We start from the raw sequence: 23,565 nt of genomic DNA, 5'->3' as shown, positions 1-23,565 counted from the left end.
TCATCAGAGGAGAGAGTTTCATAAAACACACATTATCCCAGTTTCTAGAAAAACTAGCCTCTGTTCAGCTCATATTTCTCAGGAGCCGAGGCACGTGGAATTAAACTGTTTTCACCTACAGAGCTCAGAGTCTCCGCTTTAAACGAGCCACAGCCTGTGTCCACAGCTATAACAGAATATGCTGAGGTGCTACAAAGATCATGAAAAAGGGGCTGGATTCTTGGCACTACAGCTACAGTGCGGCCTAATGTGTTTTAATACCACCATGCACATTTTACATTTTAAAACATAAATGACATAAAGACGACAACTTCCATGTTCCGATCCTGCCCCTTATGTACAGCGTGGCTGCACAGCGACTATTATGGAATGCTTTTTGTGTCACATGCTGTGCTCATTTCCAACCAGGAAGTGAAACCAGGTAAAAGTAAATAAACTATTACTAAAAGACTGTTGTTGTGTGTCGAGCCGTCACGCGCACTTATCGAGTAGTTAAATACTATTTCTCATAACGATGGCCAAACATAGAAGTGACTGTGACGAGCCTGGGCTTGTTAACGATTAAGTCTCTTTATGCAAAGCAGCCAAGAGTCTCTTCACGCCTCAGTCAAAGATCTGCATCGTCTAAAGGAAGCGGCTCCAGCAGAATAACGATGAGTCCCAGGACAGGAGCGCTTTGACTGCCACACAATCACGCTTTGGTTCTCGTGATCCAAAAAGGACACCATCGTTTGACCGAGTGTTGACGCCGACCTTTCTGTAATACTTTAATGAAGTGTTTGAATCATCGCTCTTCCTTTTCACGATTACAGTTCAGAGGAAACATCATCCTGTGGACTCGTCCGTGAAGGTAAGAAACGTGAAGGCGAGTGAGTCAAAAAGACACTCGCAATAAGATGTTCTGTAACCAGTGTAGATCAGAGAATGGGTTGGATATACAGCACAGCGCCCCCTGCTTGTGGACTCGGGGGTCCACAAGTCCACAAAGGGGCTGAAAGTTGCAATGGGAACTTTGGGAATTTGCATTAAACAGAAGTGACCTAAACGATAGACTTTTAAAACTGTATAATATTGCAACACTGCACACACGTGATGACAAGATGGACACAAATGTGGGAGGAGTCGATTATTCTACTTCAGAAATCTTTGTATTGGACCTGAAACCCCGTCCTCTTCAAACCCTCAGACTTTTCAGAGATGATTTCAGTGATAGATATTCCAGTGCATGACTCTCAAATCAAAGGTTTATGCTTCTGATAATATCGGTCTGTAAAGAAGTGGCCTTCAGATGTGTTAAAGGGACTATACGGAGTTTAATCATGTTAAAATGAAGTATTTTCCTCCCCCCACATGTCCCAGTCATGTCCTAATGTGTAGAATGAGCCACAACTGCCTCTAAAATCCTGCCCCGTCGCTCAGAAAGGCCGTCACGCACACTGCAAAAAGTAAAAAATGTCTTACTTTAAGAAATAAGTTCTTATTTTTTCCCTAAAAAGTAATAATGTCTCACTGAGCAAAGTTTTCTTGAGAAAAAAATTCTTATTTTAGGAAATAAAATCCAGCCATTTCTTGTTCAGATAAATTTGCTAAAAAACATGATCATTTTAAAGAAAAACCTTTTGAATCTTCTTCAGTTTTAGACAAAGAATATTTTTTCTTATTTTAAGGAAAACTCAGATCAACAGCTCTTAATGTGTGCGGCCCGGTGGCACAGCGGTTAGAGCCTCAGCTTCACAGCTCGAAGGTCCCGGGTTCGATTCCCACCAGGACGGGGCCTTTCTGTGTGGAGCATGTTCTCCCCGTGTCTACCACTAAAAACATGTACAATAGGTGAATCCTCCAGCAGGTGATTCTGACCATCAGCCTGGCTCCACATCATGGAGGCGGGTCTCCGGGCGCGGCAATACTTTCCTTAAATATTAGTATTTATGAAGAACATTTTGCTCAAAAATGTGAGTAATTTAGAACATTTTACTTAAATCAAGCAACATTTAAGTAAAATATCCACAATTTTTCACTAAATAAGAATGTTTTCCTTAAATTATTCCATTTTCTGAGGACATTTTGCTTAATTCTATTTATTTGCTTAAATTTAGTGTTTCTTTCTTGTTTTATGATGAGAAAAATATTCTAGAAATAAGAGTTCTTAGCAAGAAAAATTCCCTGGAACCCTTTGGTGGACTGAGGTTTTTTGATTTGTGCTTGGAAACACCTCCAGAAACTCATCATAAGAAGGTTCTAACAGACGACAATAACAAACAGGTTTAGACAAGCTCTGGCCAATCACGAGCTCGGATTAAACCGGCGTCTGCTTCTTTGCATCACAGAAACACGAGGCATCAGACGCTGGACGAATAATTACCACAAAGCTTTTCCCGTCTCCGTGACTCACACCATCATTATTCATTCCATTACAAGGCTGAGGCTCTGGAGACAGAAACGGTTCCAAAACACCGAACCAAAACCAGACGACGTACCTTTGACTTTCAGGTAGTGTCCCCCGAAGCGATAGGCCTCGAAGCTGAGCGACAGCGGCGTGTTGGACTGGTCCAGAAACAGGTCGACTCGGGACAGTTCGATGCCGTTCCTCTCGAACACCGGCCCCAAAACCTCCCTGCAAACACGCACATGTTATGCACGGGTAATAACGAGGCTTCAGTGGTGCGTGTGGCAAAGGGACGCAAGGGAGATTCTCCAGTGGTCGGGTGCGAAAAGGGGGCTCACCCCGGGATTCCACATCCTCCGCCTGTGCTCCAGCTCCACGAGGAGCACGTGCACAAAGCAGCGAATTTGAGGAATAAAACTCCCAATAAACAACTATTCATGAGCATGCGAGCTATGCACTGCAAAAAGTATTTAACTAGACCAGTATAAACATCTCAATTTGAGCACAATAATCCAAATTTTAGTTGCTTTGACTGGTTAAGAAGTTGTTGGGCATTTGTCCCAGATTATTTCACTTGTTCTGAGATGTTTCTGACTCGTTTCGATACATTTCGTCCTTATTTCAGGTCATTTTCTTTGCCAATGGGGAAAGAAAATTGGTCTTATCTCATTGGCAATTTTACTTTCTTATTTCAAGCGAGATTTACCCTAGAACTGGTCTGAAATGTCCTCAAACAAGCAAAGCAAACTCGGTCCGATCAGGAAAAGTGTCTAAATGAGTGAAAACCGCTCAAAACAAGAAACATTTCCTCAATTCAACTCATTGAAATATGACAAAAATGTGACAAAAAAATTGATAAAAATGACAACAAATGACAAAAATGTGATGAAAATTTGACGAAAAAATTACAAAAAACTGACCCAAAAAAATACAAAAAAAATACAAAAAAATGACAAAAAGTTAAGAAGTTGTTGGGCATTTGTCCCAGATTATTTCACTTGTTCTGAGATGTTTCTGACTCGTTTCGATACATTTCGTCCTTATTTCAGGTCATTTTCTTTGCCAATGGGGAAAGAAAATTGGTCTTATCTCATTGGCAATTTTACTTTCTTATTTCAAGCGAGATTTACCCTAGAACTGGTCTGAAATGTCCTCAAACAAGCAAAGCAAACTCGGTCCGATCAGGAAAAGTGTCTCAATGAGTGAAAACCATTTAAGACAATGCTTGATATTTAGTTTTTGTAGTGTGCCGTGTTGAAACATGAAGCCTGTGCCCCCCCCGCCCTCCCCTCATGCGCGAGGGAGAGAGAGGCAGGACAAAAAGTTAGGTGAACGAAAGCAACAGAAGCTTAATCGGGTCGTGTGATTGTTTGTGTGATAACAAACTCCCCAGAGGGAATTATCGAGGTCACTTTGTGTGAAATAGAGACATTTTTGTTCAAATAAAGTCCGCTCGGAGGGAATTTACTTAGAAAATACGGATCTTGTTGTCGTTCTCTTTCCCGTTTGGTGCGTCTGAACTGTATTTTTATTGTGGCGAGGCGGAGAGGCGGAGAGGCGGAGAGACGGAGAGGCGGAGAGGCGGAGAGGCGGAGAGGCGGAGAGGCGGAGAGGCGGAGAGGCGACGTAGGCCCCTCGGAGCGGAGTGGACGATGTGCAATGTTTCTGAACGTTCAACATAGCAACGCATTTGCTGCAGAGGTCGGAACAGAGAATGTGGAATCTGGGGGCTCAGTTTGTGCTTTAGCAGAGGTTTGAACCACTGGCTGAAGCTAAATCAGAGCTACACACACATGCTAACACTGTGTGAAATGTATATTGATGATGTGTATACCAGTAATGTTTACCCCTTTATTCTACTCTGTACATGTGCTTGTCCAGTGTGTCTAAGAGCCTCCTATGGGCGCGTGTTGCAAAGGAGCAGTTCCGCTATGACACTAAGACAGTGCATCTGGTTTGTCCAAATAAAAGTAAAAAAGTGCAGTGACTTATTGAGTGAGCTAAGCGTTCATCACGACACTTGTGAGTTTCCCCAGGCCGACCTCATTGGTGTGTGTTAGTGAACAAAACCTCACCTGAGAGTTTTCTTCTTCATAGCGGGAACGATTTCCGTGTTGATGTCCACGCTCAGGTCAAACTTGAGGCTGAAACACTCTTTACTGGGGTCCTGAGGAAGCACAGAGGGAGAAGTGACTCTTTTGTTACGTACATGGACTGACAGCACAGTTAAACCTCTAACCGAGCACAGTTCAGTTTTAAATCTTAAGGCTTCTCGACTGGAGCTTATATAGAGCTTACAAAAATGGTCTAACTTTTCATCCCTTTTTGTGTAACACCTCATTTGAAAGCTAAGACCCACAAAACTGACCTTTTCCCTCACGTTGTTGCTGTGTTGTGTCACCTTTTGTATGTTTTTTTTTTCTTTTTCATTTTTGTCACTTTTTTGTTGAATTTTTGTTGAATTGTTGTTGAATTTTTGTTTAATTTTTGTCACATTTTTGTTGAATTTTTGTTGAGTTTTTGTCACATTTTTTTCAATTTTTTGTTGAATTTTTGCTGAATTTTTGTTGAATTTTTGTTGAATTTTTGTTGAATTTTTGTCGACTGCTTTGATGTTTTTTTGCTTCGTTTTCATCCTCATTTCACGTCTCGCTTCTGTCGCTGTTGGCGTTTTGTTCAAGAAGCTTTTAGATTGAGTCGAAATGGAGAAAATGTCCCGGTAAAGGCGGGGGGTCAAGAGGCTAAAACAGCTGTGCTTTCCAGGAAATTGCACAACATTATGGTTTGGTGGCAAAAAAAGCAAAACTGAAAGTAAGTTGTTGCGGAAAGTGTGATTCACGTGGTCATCGAGGAATCAGAAAGGAGTTCCGCGTTTACCAGAAGCCGTTCTAAATGGAGGGTTTCCTCTTAAACAGGGCTGGCCGGACTCTTATCAGAAAGGTGCTTTTTGTCCCTAATGTTACAACAAATCCACTGCCCAATGTTTGAACAGTGACTAATCCTCATCACTGAAAACATGATCTCACTTCAATGGCTTTGAGAATCATCCCACACAAAGAGAGAGTTCATATTTATACAAAACAAACACTACTTTCCAGCAATAACAAGATTTATTTCAAGGACTACACAAGATATACAGAGCCTAATACAGCATGCCCGCAGTTTATACCTGACTTTTTCTGCATTATTTCTACGTCAGATGTTTGTAAACTGCAGCAAAATCCCGGGAATTCTCAACGTGAGAACTTTGCCGTGCTTTTAAGGCGAGACACTGCAGGTGAATAGGGGAAAAAATAAATGTAGAGATGTCAATTTGAAACTTTTGATATTTAAGTGATATTTAGTCTGGGGACCAATTCATTTCCTGGTAGGAGAGGTGTGGTTTACGAACGTCTCTCATGCGTCTGCACGAGGCCACAGCCAATCGTATCATCGTGTCCGATGACGTATGACGGACCTGATGTAAACTTTCGAGCTAAACTATTTAGAACACGACCTAAAGCTCGATCGAAAAACAGCATCGCGTCTGCTGCTGTCATGTTTGATCCGTAAATAAACTTTTTTTTTTTTAAATCCGTAAATAAACGACAAGCTTCCGTATATCGAACAGCTCGTCATCGTCTTGCCGTCCCTCCTCGCTCTGTGATTGGTTCCCAAATCCACGCGAACATTTCGGTCATGGTCCCCAGGCTGATGTGCAGTTCCAAATGATTCGAGCGCTCACAGCAGCCTGGAGTTAGCCAGGTTAGAACATCACAGATATAAATATGAGAAAAAAATGTGTTGCATTTTTTTGGTCATTTTATGTTTTCACAAAAAATAAGGCATTTTGAGCATTAAAATGGCCAAAACTGCCGATATTTTGGGCAACGAAATCAAAATAATGAATTGAGCCAGATTAAATGTTATTGACATATTAGTAACTAAGGTTTTTTCAGAGGGGATTTGGGATATTTTGTTGAAAAAAATCTGTAAAAACTCAAATTCCGCCTGTTTTTTTGGTTTCAAAGCTGAATAAATCAGGCTAGGAATTAGATATTAAAAAATCCCTCTGAAAAAACCTTCAGAATGTTGTTGTGTCTCAGCCTGTAAAGTGTGGAGTCTGTGGGAGCTTCTATAAGGGCTCAGGCTCTGCCCGAGTGCGGCTTCTCTCATTCAGAGAAAACCAGCCCTGAAGTTTTGTAGCGAGTGCACATGCTCGGCCCGTTCTTCCACTTTTCCGCTCCAGCGTCTCGTAGGAGGAAAAACACCATATTTGGGTGAAAGCGTCATCACGGGGCCCCTTAGCAGGACACGTGGATGTCAAATCTGTCAATATTTATGAATGAAAACCCGCGGGAAAGACGGCCTTTCTACTTCCGGGTCGCCCCCACCCCACCTCGCAGACAAAACATCATCAAATAAACATCATCATTTTTATATCTGACATGAAAACTAAGATGTAAAGGGAGGAAAACAGATACAAATCTCCACTTCCACCACTGCGGGAAACATCAATACTTTCACCTAAAGTGTCTTGCCTTAAGTGATGCAGGTTCCAGTCTTATATAATCAATGCATACGATTTTGGAGAATGAACTGACACAGGAAGAGCGGCTCCAGACCCTTCAGGGACGGGAACATCAGCACAAAATAAGACCAGCTCACTTACATCCGTGTGTCGTCTTCTCGGCTTCTTCTTCGCCAGCTTCATGCCCCCAGTTTTCCGCTCTCTGCAAAAACATAACAGCGTGAGGGACAGGGCGCTGATGTCACCCTGCAGACGCACATGGAAAAACCGGGGCGGGCGGTTCATAGAGGAAACCCCTCACAGCCAAAAGCAAAAGCCCGATCTGTCCCGGTGATGTCATGCACATAGAGTTTTGAACAAAGGTTTAACGTAGAGGAGAATGTGATACAAGTTCAGACATTAACATGAAGCTGAAGACAAAGTGGATGTATTTCTCACCCGCGCTCCGCGACCCCGTCCTCATCCTCCTCCAGGTCCGAGGGCGGGCTGGTGCGGGACGGGCAGGAGCGCGTCGACACGTTCCGAGCCAGGACTGAGGCTGAGGAGAGAACATGCACCGGTTAGAGATTTTAACAGGCTGTTTCTGTGGTTAGTGCGAGATGTTCTGCTCCGGAGGGACAGTCTGCTGTGAAAACGAGAGATATCAAGACACAAATGAAGGTTAGGGAGATGGTTAACCTCTTAACTCCCGCCTGGACCGAGAGGAGCTTTTTCCTCACGGCATCACTTTTTTTTCCCAACATTTTTTTGTTGGGTATTCAACTCATGTTTGTAGCTTTTTTGTCATTTTTTATCACATTTTTTATCACATTTTTGTTATTTTTTCATCAATTTTTTATAAATTTTTTGTCACATTTTGGACATTTTTTTGTAATTTTTTTGTCATTTTTTATCACATTTTTGTCATTTTTTTGTCAATTTTTTATAATTTTTTTGTCACATTTTTGTCACATTTTTGTAATTTTTTCATCATTTTTTAATAAAATTTTTGTCACATTTTGGACATTTTTTTGTAATTTTTTTGTAATTTTTTTGTAATTTTTTTGTCACATTTTGGACATTTTTTTGTCAATTTTTTTTACAATTTTTTGTCATTTTTTGTCATTTTTTCATCCATTTTTTTGTCAATTTTTTTGTCGATTTCTTGTGACATTTTTGCCACTTTTTCATAAATTTTTCGTCACTTTTTTCTCACATTTCCATCATTGTTTTATTGCTATTTTCACACCTTTTTTCCAGAAGCTTTTGGATTGGGGTAAAGCCAAACTGGAGAAAATGTGCTCGGTTCAGGTGGGAGTTAAGGGGTAGATCTATACAAACTCACAGCAGACGTCCCTCCGGAGCAGACGATCCAGCACTGACCTTGTTCTTTTATATGTGGTCCCTGTGAAATAATCTAATAAAGTAAAGATTAAACTAACTGCATGTGGCTCTGTTCCCTCTACAGGTACAGACGGCATCTTTGCAAATGCCCATATATGGTCATGTTCGAAGCAGCCAGAGAGGGAAAACAAAGAGAACAAACAGAACTTTCTCCCATTTCTCCATCTAAGTGACTTGTTTACCTTAATATATCCTTCCCGTCGTCCCTCTGGGGGTGATACAGGTGTTAAAGGGATGATTTCATCGCCCCCTGGTGTCTCGGGCCAGAAAACCACTCTTGCAATACACACGAATCACGAGGAAGAAGCTAACAGGCTAACGGGCGAAGCTAACTGCGGGCTAGCGCCGCTTTAGCCGTGTTTACAGCCAAGTCAGAGGGATGTTTTTATCTCCGTTGTGTCATCGTGCCCCATGTACAACATTGCTCTTGTTTTGTTTTTTCTGTAATATTTAACGGACAAAAAAAACGCAACATGCAGCGACACCTGCAGTGACGCTCACGGCCTCTAGGGGCATGTTCTGCTGTAACAAAATGCTGAATCATTCGTATATTTTTCTACTAAACAAAAGAGACATGGAGAGGAGAAAATACTTAAGAAACAGACACTGCCAACCAGGAAGTATGATACCGTACAGTGTAACGTATTTTAATTTAGTTTTAGTCTTTTGACGAAAATGTAATTCAATTTTAGTCTAGTTTTAGTCGACTAAATTTAAGATGAATTGAGTGGACTTTGCATTGATAATATTGATTCTAATCATATTTAATGTTGTTCCTCTACTTCATGTTTCTGCTCCACATGAACAAAGCTCAGAGCTGATCCTTTAAACATGATCTGAGGCTCTTTCAGACGCTCAATACAAGTTTGGATGATTTTAGTCTCTCCTTTTCATCTTTATTTAGTCTGATTTTAGTCGACTAAAATATCTGGACATTTTAGTCACAGTTTTAGTCTCAAGAGAAACTTTTAATTTAGTTTTAGTCCAATTTTAGTCTGAAAAATATCACTTTGACTAAAATTAAGACGAAATATTTAAGTCGACGAAATTAACACTAGCAAAACGAAGCTAACGACTGCCATTTTCCACGTTTACTGAACACTTTGCTGTGAAAAAACATTCATATGGACCTGATTTTCACTTGACTTTATCAGGGTGTGATAAATATGAAAAAAAAAAAAAACAGTTAAAAAAGAGTGAACAGTTGTGATTCCCATGAGAAGTTTTCTTCCCCCACGGTTAGGCCACGCCCTCTGTATCTATAGTGTTTGTTTCTTAGTCACAGATTATTCTCACAGTGGCTCTCAAACCAAACTAAACTGAGAGAAAGATGCTTCTGAGCAACAACAGAGCAATACCTGGTCTATAACAGGATCAGACCAGGTCCAAACCTGGGCTGAATGAGCTCTAAACAAAGGATCAACCATATTATACTACTTATAGTTCTAAATTGGCTTGTTGCACAGTATGGCTATGCTAGTTCCTCTGACCTGAAGTTGTGAGCGCCAGTACTTCCTGTCTGTGTTATTTTCCTATAGAAATTAGCTCAGACCTGCTGGAATTATAATCATATTGTGTAAAGATTACGTGCTGGGCAGTGAGTTTCCTGGTAGATGATCATTTACTGTGTTCAAATGTTGATGTAACGAGTTCAGAGGAGACGCCTGTGATCATAAAGGATTGATAGTTTGTCTTGAAGCTAAAGGCTAACATGCTATAAAAAATGGAATAAAAATATATAGCGATAAATTTTTTTTAAGTAGGACAAGATGGTTTATATGCAGATTAGTTTATATTTGAGGCACTATTTCAAATTTTATAATAAAATACAAATATGAATGAAATGAATGTCAGCCTTTAGCTTCAAGACAAACTCACTGATCCTTATAAACACAGACGTCTCCTCTACGGAAATATTTAGCAACTCATTAACCTGAAGTAAGTGATCGTCTACCAGGAACTCACCGTCCACCAGAGTCTGTAGGAAATACGATGATTCGAACGAGTCTTAATGGAAATTAATACGGACAGGAAGTGCTAGCCCCCACAGCTTCAGCTCAGAGGAACTAGCGTAGCCACATTGTGCAACAAGCCAATAAGGACCGATCCAAAGGAGGACAGTCTATACGTATACAGTATTTAAGTCCAGAGCTGCAGCGTTCCACAGTTTGACTCTGACTGTCCACAGTTTGACCCTGACTGTCCACAGTTTGACTCTGACTGTCCACAGTTTGACCCTGACTGTCCACAGTTTGACCCTGACTGTCCACAGTTTGACTCTGACTGTCCACAGTTTGACCCTGACTGTCCACAGTTTGACCCTGACTGTCCACAGTTTGACTCTGACTGTCCACAGTTTGACCCTGACTGTCCACAGTTTGACCCTGACTGTCCACAGTTTGACTCTGACTGTCCACAGTTTGACTCTGACTGTCCACAGTTTGACTCTGACTGTCCACAGTTTGACCCTGACTGTCCACAGTTTGACTCTGACTGTCCACAGTTTGACTCTGACTGTCCACAGTTTGACCCTGACTGTCCACAGTTTGACTCTGACTGTCCACAGTTTGACCCTGACTGTCCACAGTTTGACTCTGACTGTCCACAGTTTGACCCTGACTGTCCACAGTTTGACCCTGACTGTCCACAGTTTGACTCTGACTGTCCACAGTTTGACCCTGACTCCACACATCTGCCGTACCTTGAGGGTGCAGGTCAAAGCGCGGGTGCCGGTCGAAGTGCATGGTGTCTGAGCGGTCCTCGTGGCGGCGCAAGTCACATGACTCGCACAGGTGCAGCGGGTTCTGCTGGTTCAGCTCCTGGCAGTCTGGGTGATGGCAAACCTACCACAGAAAGGAGAGAGGGGGGGTTAAAACCAGAAGGTGAAACGCGGGGGCAGGAAACGCAAAGGATCTCAGGGTCAGATGCAGAACACAGAAGCTACACAAACCCAAACACAACCAAACAGCTAATGTGTTCACTGTAGAAAGGCTTTCACTGTCCCATGAAGTGTGCAAGGCCGTGGGAACCCAGGGTGCTGAGGGCGCTGCAGCCCCCCCCCTGGTGGATAGTTTGTGAACTGCAGGCAATATTTACCCCTTAACTCCCACCTGAACCGAGCACATTTTCTCCAGCTTTACCCCAATCCAAAAGCTTCAGGAAAAAAGGTGTGAAAATAGCAACAAAACTGAGACGAAAACAAGGATGAAAATTACAAAAAAATGACAAAAGTGGAAAAAAATTGACAAAAGAGTGAGAAAAATTTGACGAAAAATTGAGAAAAAATGGACAAAAAAATGATAAGAATTTGACGGAAAAGTGACAAAAAATTTAGAAAAAAATGTGAGAAAATTTGACGAAAAATTGCAAAAAAATGGACGAAAAATGGATACGAATTTAACAAAAAAATGCGAATAATTGGACGAAAAAATGACTAAAAAAATTACAAAAAAGTGATAAAAAAATTGACGATTTTTTTGGGAAAAAAATGACGAAAAAAAGACAAAAAATGTAGAAAAAAATGAAAAATTTTGACGAAAAAGTGAGAAAAATTTGATGAAAAATTGCACACAAAAAAAGGATGAAAAAGTGATAAGAATTTGACAAAAAAATGCAAATAATTTGACGAAAAAGTGACAAAAAAGTCACGAAAAAGTGACAAAAATGAGTCGACTGCCCGACAAAAAAAGTGATGAAAAAAAATCTGATGTGAGGAAAAAGATCCATTTAGTTTTGTAGGTCTTTCAAATGAGGCGTTACACTGGCCTACAGGATTTGGGTAAAGCTGAACTGGAGAAAATGCTCTCGGTTCAGGCGGGAGTTAAGAGGTTAATAAACAGGATTTATGCACAGAAAAAGTATTTTGGGGGTAAATTTTGTCCCTCAGCGCCCCCTCACTAAAACATCTTCCCACGGCTCTGGAAGTGTGTCGTTCATTTCCACAGACTTGAATCCGTCACAGAGCAGGTTGGAACGCCTTTGTCAGACTCATGGATCTGGAAAAAACTGCAGTCGTTTCCGGCGAAATGAACTGGTCATACGTTCTCACATCAGCCCCTCCTTAAAATGACAGTAAGTCAAAGCGGCACCAGGACAAACCAAACTCCAGCCCCCCAGCACAGAACCGAGAGGATTGTGAGAAATATTATTGCACAAATACAGTATATGTTGCGTAAAATAATGTAAATTCCTTAAAGATTTTCAAGCAGAGCATCTTATTAGGCCACATGTGACGGACAAGACTGTATTTGTAAGTGTTGCTTCACTTTGGACAACAATTACGATACGATACGATACGATACGATACGATACGATACGATACGATACGATATACTTGATTAATCCCGAAGGAAATTGAGTTCATCAGCTGCACAATGGTAAATGGTCTCAACTTATAAAGCGCTTTTCCACCAACATTAGGCACTCAAAGCGCTTTACAGCAAGAATCCACTCACCCATTCATGCTCTCATTCATACACCAATGTACGCAGACACTGGGGGCAATGTGGGTGAAGTGTCTTGCCCAAGGACACAACGACAATGTGCACTTTCAGGAGGTGGGATTCGAACCCCCGACCTTCCGATCACGAGACGACCCGCTCTACCATCTGTGCCACTGTCGCCCATCAAGTCACACATACAAACATCAGATTTAAAAACAGTGCAGAGAGTAAATATAATAATAATTTAAAGTATAAAAATATAGAGGTACTTTAAAAATTCAGAATTTTGGTCATTGGTTTTTTTACGCGAAGACAATCATTCCTCCACAAAGCAAACTGGTCTCCCCTTGCACCACAACCACTGAACACTGTGTATATCTCAACAATGGATCAAATAAATGAAGCAGACACAAAGCTGTAACGTCATCTGCAAACCTCTGCTTCTCTCGACCGCATGGAAACCATGACCGAAGCTTTCCTCTGTGTTCCTCTGAGACGCTCAGGGCCCCCCGGGGGGACAGGAGGGACAGAACCCCCCCCCCCCCCGGACACGAAGAGCACAGCTTAATCCCGCCGCCTTCTGCTCCGGTGCCGCCGCTCGGGGCTGATCTGGGGTCAGTTACAGCGCCCTCTGTGGGGTCTGCTCTTAGATTATGTAAACCTTGGGATTAGACGGCACAGATTTGAGATCAGTGGGTGAAAAACTTACGGGCAATTAGAGGCCATTTCAAAGAGGGGACAGACGGTGGAAGAACGATTATGACACAGTGTGTGAAGTTATTTAACTGTGAGAGAAACAATTGTCCGGTTCAGGCTTCAGGTTAAATCAAAATATCACATTTAGGGGTTTGAAGACTTTGGAGACCGTTTAAAGGCACTTGGGCTGGGCACCGTTAAACGATACCAGGATGGTGTTGAAAGTTAAGGTGCTACTGGAATCAAAGAAATACAATCATTGAAATCAGGACTCGGCCTTTAGAGACAAACTTCTGATGCGGTTGATCTGGGGCAACATTAAAGCAGAGCCATGGGAAGATATTTTAGTTAGGGGGCGCTGAGGGACAAAATGTACCCCCAAAATACTTTTTCTGTGCATAAATCCTATTGATTAACCTCTTAACTCCCGCCTGAACCCAGAGCATTTTCTCCAGTTCAGCTTTACCCAAATCCTGTAGGCCAGTGTAACGCCTCATTCGAAAGACCTACAAAACTAAATGGATCTTTTTCCTCACGTCAGATTTTTTTTCATCCCTTTTTTGTCGGGCAGTCGACTCATTTATGTCGTGAGTTTTTTGTCAAATTTCCGTGACTTTTTTGTAACTTTTTCGTCAATTTTTTCTCATTTTTTGGTCAAATTTTTCGTATTTTTTTGTCAAATTCTTAGCACTTTTTCGTCAATTTTTTCCTAAATTTTTCGTCCATTTTTTCACAATTTTTCATCAAATTTTTGTCATTTTTTTTGTACATTTTTTGTCACTTTTTCGTCCATGTTTTCTCACTTTCTTCACATTTTCATCCTTGTTTTCGTCTCAGTTTTGTTGCTATTTTCACCCCTTTTTTCCAGAAGCTTTTGGATTGGGGTAAAGCTGGAGAAAATGTGCTTGGTTCAGGTGGGAGTTAAGGGGTTGATATTGCCTGCGGTTCACAAACTATCCACCAGGGGGGGGGCTGCAGCGCCCTCAGCACCCTGGGTTCCCACGGCCTTGCATTAAAGGAAGTTACTCTGTTGTTTCAGTTCAAATGAATGATACACATTTAAAAGAAATCGTATATTGTGGAATAAATAAACATTTTTGTTACGTTTTCTGGTTCTAGATGACAAATATTTTCGTGTAGGTATCAAAGAAATTAACAAATGGGAATCCTTCAGAATAATCTATGCTGGAAATGTAACCGTCACGAAGGCACATTTATTCACGCTATGTGGGATTGTCCAGTGGTTTAGCCATTTTGGAGAGCGATCGTTTCAACAATACAGAGATGGCTTGGTACACCTATCCCTTTAATTGCCAAGTTACAGAATCGGAAGGAGTCTTATTTTCAGGTATGGGATGTGTTTATGTCTTATTTGAAAGGTCAGACACTTTAAAGTCTGCATTTATTTTTGTGATGTATAGTTTAGCTGTTTTGTTCAGTCTGTGCTGTTTTTTTTATTTTTTATTTTTGCTTTGATTATGTTAAAAATCAAATAAATACTTAAATAACAAACAAAAAAAACAAAAGAATTAACAACAGCACCCAGCTCGACTTAAAGGGATATTTCAGGATTTATGACATTGGATAACTAGGAAATGAGGCCCGAAGAGTTGTTGATATCTGGAGATGTATATCATTTTTTTATTCATGCAGTCGCTATATTTGAAGGGTTTAGTGGTGCTAGGCTAGTGCTAGGCTAGTGCGAGGCTAGTGCATGTCTATGGTAACTCGTAGCCTGCATTAAAAACCTCTTCAAAATCATGGGCTCGTCCTCCAAACGTTGCCATATCTGATTTGTAGAAGCTCCTTTGTGAATTCCATGTGTAGTAATGGCGGCCGCAGGTAAACAAACTACTGTAGATCCGGTAACCGAGCAGATCACTCCGCCGCTGCGTAGCTACAACCAGGAAGCTAATGCTGCTCAAATATAAGTTATTATACCTACAAAATGGTTATATTTCAAAAATGATCCAGTCGACACAGACATTTATATGGTCAGTCTGGTGTTATAAGTGATTTGCCTCAGGTGCTCTGTGGGTCAGACTGTTTTTAATGCAGGCTAGCTGATACCATAGACATGCACTAGCCTAGCACTAGCCTAGCACTAGCCTAGCACTAGCCTAGCACCACTAAACTCTTCAAATAAAAGGAGTGCATGAAGAAATCAGAAATCAACAACACTCTGGATAACTAGGAAATCAGGCCCTATGTCAAAAATCCTGAAACATCCCTTTAAGACCTATGAAAACATAGTAATGCTGGCACAGGAGCCGGTAAGTATTCAGATTCCCGACTCCTGTTTATTACGATTAAGACTCTTTATACTGATTAAAACACTTTATACTGAAGATATTGTAAAAGCAGCACAACTAGAGTTTCACAAAGTTCTAAAGAAAATGTTAATCTGGCATTTGGTGAGTTTCTTCGATGATATGGCTTAGATTTTATTACTTCACACTGAACATTAACCCATGTAGCCGATTCATGAACTTTGACATTTCATACAAATCTCAGCTCTGGACCACTTTTGTCCCAGTACTGACTCTGCAGCCTCAGGAATATGTAAGATGTCCTCAAAGTACAGCCATAGTTTAGTTTCAGCTGCCAGGTTGTCGGGCATCAGGCGCCTTGTTCTGTCGCTCGAGCAGAAAGAGCAACTCTGACGGCAACTATCTTTCAAAACAGAGATCTTTTTTTAAAGGAGAAAGCTATTTAACGTGGAAAACAGCACGGCCAACCAGTGTTCATGTCGTCGACTAAAATATTTAGTCTTAATTTTAGTCAAAGTGATATTTTTGTGACTAAAATTGGACTAAAACTAAATTAAAAGTTTCTCTTGAGACTAAAACTGTGACTAAAATGTCCAGATATTTGAGTCGACTAAAATGAGACTAAATAAAAATGAAAAGGAGAGATTAAAATCATCCAAACTTCTACTGAAAGAGCCTCTCACTGCAAAAAGTATTTAACTAGATCAGTATAAACATCTCAGTTTGAGCACAATAATCCACATTTTAGCTGTTTTGACTGGTTAAGAAGTTGTTGGGCATTTGTCCCAGATTATTTCACTTGTTCTGAGATGTTTCTGACTCGTTTCGATACATTTCGTCCTTATTTCAGGTCATTTTCTTTGCCAATGGGGAAAGAAAACTGGTCTTATCTCATTGGCAACTTTACTTTCTTATTTCAGCGAGATTTACCCTAGAACTGGTCTGAAATGTCCTCAAACAAGCAAAGGAAACTCGGTCCGATCAGGAAAAGTGTCTGAATGAGTGAAAACCGCTCAAAACAAGAAACATTTCCTCAATTCAAGTCATTTAAGACAATGCTTGATATTTACTTTTTGTAGTGCAGATCCTGTAAATTCTCTGTTAAAGGATCAGCTCTGAGCTTTGTTCATGTGGAGCAGAAACATGAAGCAGAGGAACAACATTAAACATGATTATAATCAATATTATCAATGCAAAGTCCACTAAATTAGTCTTAAATTTAGTCGACTAAAACTAGACTAAAATTGAATTACATCTTCGTTCAAAGCCTAACACTTAAACTAGATCAAAATATGTTGTCAAAATTAACACTGAAGCCAATCCACGAGCAGTTATTTATCCAATTCCAAGGGAAAAACTGCGGATCTGGCAACCCCGAGTCTAAACTGCCTGTGAAATCTACAGCATGATGTCATTAAACTATTGCAACACTGGGTTTTGATGTAACGCTCTCCACACGTTACAAACCCGCATGTAAATCTGTAAAGCTGAGGCGTGTGAAGTCCCAAACCAGGTGATCTAAGTGCACGTTCGGATAAAGTGGGACGAACATGTGTGGGTTTCCCCGTTGCTCAACACTGGCACCCAAACCAGGGACATCAGCACATTCTGCAAACCCGAGCACAACCAACACAGACGCCTACAATCACACGCATGAAAGTCAACACCGGGCCGTCCCAGACCAAACAACGAGCCCACGGTCCCGCGCCGAGAGTACCCGAGAGTACCCGAGAGCACGCACCGTCACACGCTCACAGTCACATGTCTCACAGTCACAGTACCGTCGCCGCTTGTAGACAAAAACCGTCTCCGATTACGCCCAGCTCCTCGTCCATGGTCAGGAGGGAGGAATCCAAACGTGCTCCGCGCTGTCCACCCCGTCCACCCCGTCTCTCTGTCGCTCTATGGGACGTCCCTAATCCCGTGCCGCGCTCTGGACGTCTAGTCTAGCCGGGTTTAAGCGCAGATTTGAAGGTTGGAGGTCGGCGGGGGCTGGAGAGGACGGGAGGAGAGTGGAGAGGCCAAGGGGACTGTCCCGAAGCAGAACTGTCCCCAAGCAGAACTGTCCCCAAGCAGAACTGTCCCGAAGCAGAACTGTCCTGAAGCAGAACTGTCCCCAAGCAGAACTGTCCCCAAGCAGAAGTGTCCCGAAGCAGAACTGTCCTGAAGCAGAACTGTCCCCAAGCAGAACTGTCCCCAAGCAGAACTGTCCCCAAGCAGAACTGTCCCCAAGCAGAACTGTCCCCAAGCAGAACTGTCCCGAAGCAGAACTGTCCCGAAGCAGAACTGTCCCGAAGCAGAACTGTCCCCAAGCAGAACTGTCCCCAAGCAGAACTGTCCCCAAGCAGAACTGTCCCCAAGCAGAACTGTCCCCAAGCAGAACTGTCCCCAAGCAGAACTGTCCCGAAGCAGAACTGTCCCGAAGCAGAACTGTCCCCAAGCAGAACTGTCCCCAAGCAGAACTGTCCCGAAGCAGAACTGTCCCCAAGCAGAACTGTCCCGAAGCAGAACTGTCCCCAAGCAGAACTGTCCCCAAGCAGAACTGTCCCCAAGCAGAACTGTCCCGAAGCAGAACTGTCCCCAAGCAGAACTGTCCCCAAGCAGAACTGTCCCCAAGCAGAACTGTCCCCAAGCAGAACTGTCCCCAAGCAGAACTGTCCCGAAGCAGAACTGTCCCCAAGCAGAACTGTCCCCAAGCAGAACTGTCCCCAAGCAGAACTGTCCCGAAGCAGAACTGTCCCCAAGCAGAACTGTCCCCAAGCAGAACTGTCCCCAAGCAGAACTGTCCCCAAGCAGAACTGTCCCGAAGCAGAACTGTCCCCAAGCAGAACTGTCCCCAAGCAGAACTGTCCCCAAGCAGAACTGTCCCCAAGCAGAGGGGGCTGGATGAGTTGAGAGGTTTCGAAGAAATGTTTGGGATTTTGATGCAATTTGCTTGAATTATTGTTTAAGATTCAGTTCAAAGTGTGCATTTTAATTCAATCAATCAATCAACCTTTATTTGTTTAGCGCTTTACAACAGCACCTGCTGAACCAAAGTGCTTTCCATAAGTGCAATATAATAAAAACTATTTTAGCACAAAATATTTAAGAAAATACATCTACATTACACATGTGCAGTGAAAAGCGGCTTTAAACAAGTATGTTTTCAGCCTCGCTTTAAACAGTGTCAGGTCAGTGATGGCTCGTAACTGAACAGGCAGAGAGTTTGCCCCTGGAGGCCATCAGCACAACTGCAGGTGTCGTAGCAAGTTGTGATTTTTTAACTTATTGTCTTGGAGAGTAAATCCTACGCTGACAGAACAGGTGAAGGGAGAGAGTACTTATATTGTACATCCAATTATACAATGGAGATATTGTTTTTCACTCAAACTCAGCTGTAAATACTGTTTAAGCGGCGCTAGCCCGCAGTTAGCTTTGCCCGTTAGCCTGTTAGCTTCTTCTTCGTGATTCTATTAGTGTGTATTGGTGACTCCTGTCGGGGGCTGTTAAGTTGCAATTGTGCAATTGAGACACCGGGGGAGATGAAAGACCCTCCAATCATCCCATTAACACTTGTATTACCCCCAGAGGGACTAGGAAAGGATTTATTAAGGTAAACACGAGACTTAGTGCTGCTTTAAATCAGGGGTGTCCAAACTTTTTTCATGGGGGCCACATATTGGAGCATACACGGGGTAAAGGGCCATGGGTCGGTGGTTAGTTCCACGAAACCTTCGAGGTTTAAATTGTGCCTCATGCCTTTATTTATGCTTAAAACGTTAAAGCAGCTCTGTCTCACAATAGCATGCTAGTTATTAGGTTAGAATTGTGTAGAATTATTACATATTAAATAAAAACGACCATCTCTGATGATGTGAACCGATTCAGCAAGCAGCCCGAGGGCCACCAAAAATCGGTCTGAGGGCCACATTTGAAACATCCAAAAACATCCAAGAAAGCGTAAAAATTGACTGATCTGAACTAATAAAAGAAGCACATGAATGAACAGCACAGAGAGTGTTTGTAGAGGACGAAACTCTGAGGATGAAATCTCCAAAGAAACAAAGATATAGTTTTCTTTCATTTGTGATCTTTATTGGCCTAACTTTCTGAAATTTTTAGAAATGTCCATCTTTCAAATGGCAATTCTGTAAAATATGAACTTAATAATAAACAGTTAAAGCAGTACTAAGTAACTCTTCCCCCTAGAGGCCATAAGCGCAACTGCAGGTGTCGTAGCAAGTTACGATTTTTCTAACTTTTGGCTTTGGAGAGTAAATACTACACTGACAGGAAAGGCGAAGGAAGAGAGGGTTACTGTGCATCCAATTATACAAACTTGGCTGTAAATACTGTTTAAAGTGGCGCTAGCCCGCAGTTAGCTTTGCCCGTTAGCCTGTTAGCTTCTTCTTCGTGATTCCATTACTGTGTATTGCTTTCTCCGGACCGGTGGCAGCCAAGTTGCAATTGTGGTTTTCTGTCCAGAGACACCAGGGGGAGATGAAAGACCCTCCAATCGTCCCATAAACACTTGTATCACCCCCACAGGGACTACGGGGAGGATTTATTAAGGTAAACACGTTACTTAGTGCTGCTTTAAACTAGCACAAGAAAAAGATACATGTGAAAACGAGTTTGTAGATACTAAACTGCACGGTCAGTAGCTTTTCTACATAATAACACCTTCAAATGTTGTCTAAAACCTTAGACAACTGACTGCAGCTAATTGTAACCCTTTAAATTTTGATCCAATTTGTGTCAGTCATTCAGTCCTACCCGGCGTGTCAGGAGAGGAGGAGAATAAAGGTTAGTCCGAAGCGTTTCAGGAGTAAAGTGGCCCCCTCCTAATCCGTGTCCCGTCACAGCCATCTGACGCTCCTGCAGGGATTAGCCCGCCCCCGCTCGGAGTTCGGGAGCCCCCCCTTTTCTCTGCGCCGTGTTGTGTGTTCGTCTGCCACGACTCCTCCCTTCCTCCCACTCTCTCCACGGCCACTGCCCCCCACCAGAAATAGACCCGAGTCCAGGAGAGAGTTCAGCCCAAACATAGAGAGACAATGGACTCGCCGGGTCAAGATCTCAGGGAAGGATTTGCTCGGAAATGAATGACCGAGCATCAAAAACTGTGCAGGAAACAAATATAGTGAAAAGAACTGGGTCTGCACAAATCAACACTTTATAATAACTACACCGTATCTAGCTGTAATAAATGATGAGATAACACTTAATACATCATGAACAATGCATTATTTAACTGTGACCAACACTTAATAAGTCAAGTATGTGAAGAACTATTACCCGCACACCCCCAGGTATAAGTATAAGTCACTGATACAGGTGAACGAGGGTCTGTAGATACTCTCTGTCACTGCATTGAACAGAGAGAGAGAGAACAAAGCTGAGATCATTGTTTTTGGTCCACAGACACAAAGACAAAGTGTGATCAGTCACCTTGAGTCTCTCTCTCTAAATCCAAAAAAATCAGGTTAGAAATCTAGGCGTGATCATGGACTCAGACCTGAACTTAAACAGCCACATCAATGCAACAACATCAGCAGCTTTTTACTGAAAAACATTAAGATCAGAGGAATAGTGTCAAAACCAGACTTAGAGAGACTTATCCATGTGTTTGTCTCCAGCAGGTTAGATACTGTAACGGCTTCACTGTCAGAGCTGCAGAACATCCAGAACGCTGCTGCTCCAGTCCTGACAAGAACCAGGAAACACGACCATATTAGTCCAGTGCTCCGGTCTCTGCACTGGCTTCCTGTCACTCAGAGAATAGACTTTAAAGCAGCTCTGCTTGTTACAAGTCTTTTCATGGTTTAGCTCCGAAGTCCATCTCTGACATGTTAGAGCCGTATGAACCATCTCAGCCCTGAGAACTTCAGGGAGGGGCCTCCTGGTGGTTCCAGAGTCAGGACTAAACACGGTGAGGCTAAAGCTAAAATCTGGAACAGTCTTCACGAGGATGTGAGACAGGCCTCGACTCTGACAATGTTCAAATCCAGGCTGAAAACAGTTCTTTTTACCCGAGCATATGAAAACTGAAAGTATTTAATCTGCACTCTTGACATTTACTGTAATTGATTCATTTTTATGTTTTTATTTGTTTTTTTTCTGTTTTCTTTTTGCACTTTGAGTTGCCATGTGTATGAATTGTGCTCCTTCATTATGAGTTGGCCATTAACTGTAGTAATTAAGTAGTTATTAAGTGTTAGTCATACTTAACTAATGAATTGTTCAGGATTAATTACGTGTTAATGAACCTCTTAACCCCCACCTGAACCGAGCACATTTTCTCCAGTTTGGCTTTACCCGAATCTGACAAAAGAGCGACAAAAACACGACGAAAGAGCGACAAAAACACGACGAAAGAGCGACAAAAACACGACGAAAGAGCAATGAACAAGCAACAAAAAAAGCCACAGAAGAGCGACAAAAAAAGAGGCAGAAACACTTAAAAATGGGATTAAAAACAGCAGCGACACAAACACCGTGTTACAGTCGAGCCGAGGGAGAAAACCCCTCTGCAACTGCGACAGTTAACTGATAATATTACCCAAATAAAACACCACGGTGAGGTGGAGGAGTCTTAAAGTCCGGACGTTCAGGGGTCGGGGAACTGCAGATGGAAACTAGCAAATGCTAAATCCTTAATGACCCCTAAGGAGATTACCTTCTGTAAACAATAATAAGCCCAGCACATTGTCCACACTCGTCCGTTTGAAACCACAGTGTGTGAAAACGCTGCTCTCGGTGTGGCCTTTGATTAGGGTTTTGCAAAGTGGGGGGAAAATCCGGATAAATTCACGTTCATTTAACTTTTAATGGGAACTCAGTCGTGTAAATTTGGGGGATTTTTAAAAGTGAACTCAACAAAGGGCAAAGTTTCATGTAACGACTTTGTTTTATCCCAGTTGTGATGAAGTTCCTCTCGCTCAGATCAGGAGAGACTCTGATCATTACTGTGAGGAGTGGGCGGGGCCTGTGTCTGACTCAGCAGCTCTTGCCCCTAGAGGCCACGAGCGCCACTGCAGGTGTCGCTGCGTGTTGAGTTTCCGTGAGATGCTGCTCTGACAGAAAGGACAAAGGCAGAGGGATATTATGGGCTACATTGAGCCACAACCCACTTGCACAATGGAGATATTCTTGTTCACTCAAACTAGTCTATAAACGCTGCTAAAGTGGCGCTAGCCGCAGTTAGCTTTGCCCGTTAGGCGGTTTGCCCGTTAAGCGTCTTCTTCATGATTCTATTAGAGTATATGGCACCTCCGACCCGGTGTAGGGAAAGTTGCACGTGTGGTTTTCTGGCCAGAGACACCAGGGGGAGATGAAAGACCCCAAATCATCCCTTTAACACTTGTATTACCCCCAGGGAGACAACGGAAAGGATTTATTAAGGTAAACAAGTGAGTTCTTTAAACAGAACCTAAATTACTGACTTTTGAAACAATAATGTAATACTGCACAGCTATATTACAAAGATGAAAACACACAGGATAAATACAAACATGAGTCTATTCTTCCATTTCCTAAAACACTGTTCTCTTCAAACCCCCGTCAGACACAGATCATGACTTTTCATCTCTGTGATATATATGTCAGGCTAAAACAATCAAATCAATGTTACGCAGTGTTAATATTTAGTCTAAATTTTAGTCAAAGTGATATTTTTTCCGACTAAAATTGGACTAAAACTAAAGTAAAAGTTTCTCGTGAGACTAAAACTGTGACTAAAATGTCCAGATATTTGAGTCGACTAAAATCAGACTAAATAAAAATGAAAAGGAGAGACTAAAATCATCCAGACTTGTATTGAGCGTCTGAAAGAGCCTCAGATCATGTTTAAAGGATCAGCTCTGAGCTTTGTTCATGTGGAGCAGAAACATGAAGCAG

General features: G+C 42.1%; 1 protein-coding gene across 1 annotated transcript in view; it reads right to left on the bottom strand.

Moving 5' to 3' along the window:
- Nucleotides 1–23,565, bottom strand: part of plekhg5b (pleckstrin homology domain containing, family G (with RhoGef domain) member 5b) — a gene marked incomplete at its 3' end in the record, with an annotated part of 209,891 nt that overhangs the window by 67,007 nt on the left and 119,319 nt on the right. Inside the window, exons 3-7 of the mRNA XM_079574864.1 lie at nt 10,981–11,122; nt 7,335–7,434; nt 7,038–7,098; nt 4,462–4,553; nt 2,478–2,614 (exon numbers count right to left, since the gene is read on the bottom strand). Coding sequence (XP_079430990.1) covers nt 2,478–2,614; nt 4,462–4,553; nt 7,038–7,098; nt 7,335–7,434; nt 10,981–11,122 — 532 coding nt within the window. The remainder of the gene's footprint in view (nt 1–2,477; nt 2,615–4,461; nt 4,554–7,037; nt 7,099–7,334; nt 7,435–10,980; nt 11,123–23,565) is intronic.

Source organism: Gobius niger (assembly GCF_951799975.1).
Source record: "Gobius niger genome assembly, chromosome: 17".
Taxonomy (NCBI): domain Eukaryota; kingdom Metazoa; phylum Chordata; class Actinopteri; order Gobiiformes; family Gobiidae; genus Gobius; species Gobius niger.
Note: the sequence above shows the minus strand (reverse complement) of the source record. Positions and strands in the feature narration are given on the sequence as shown.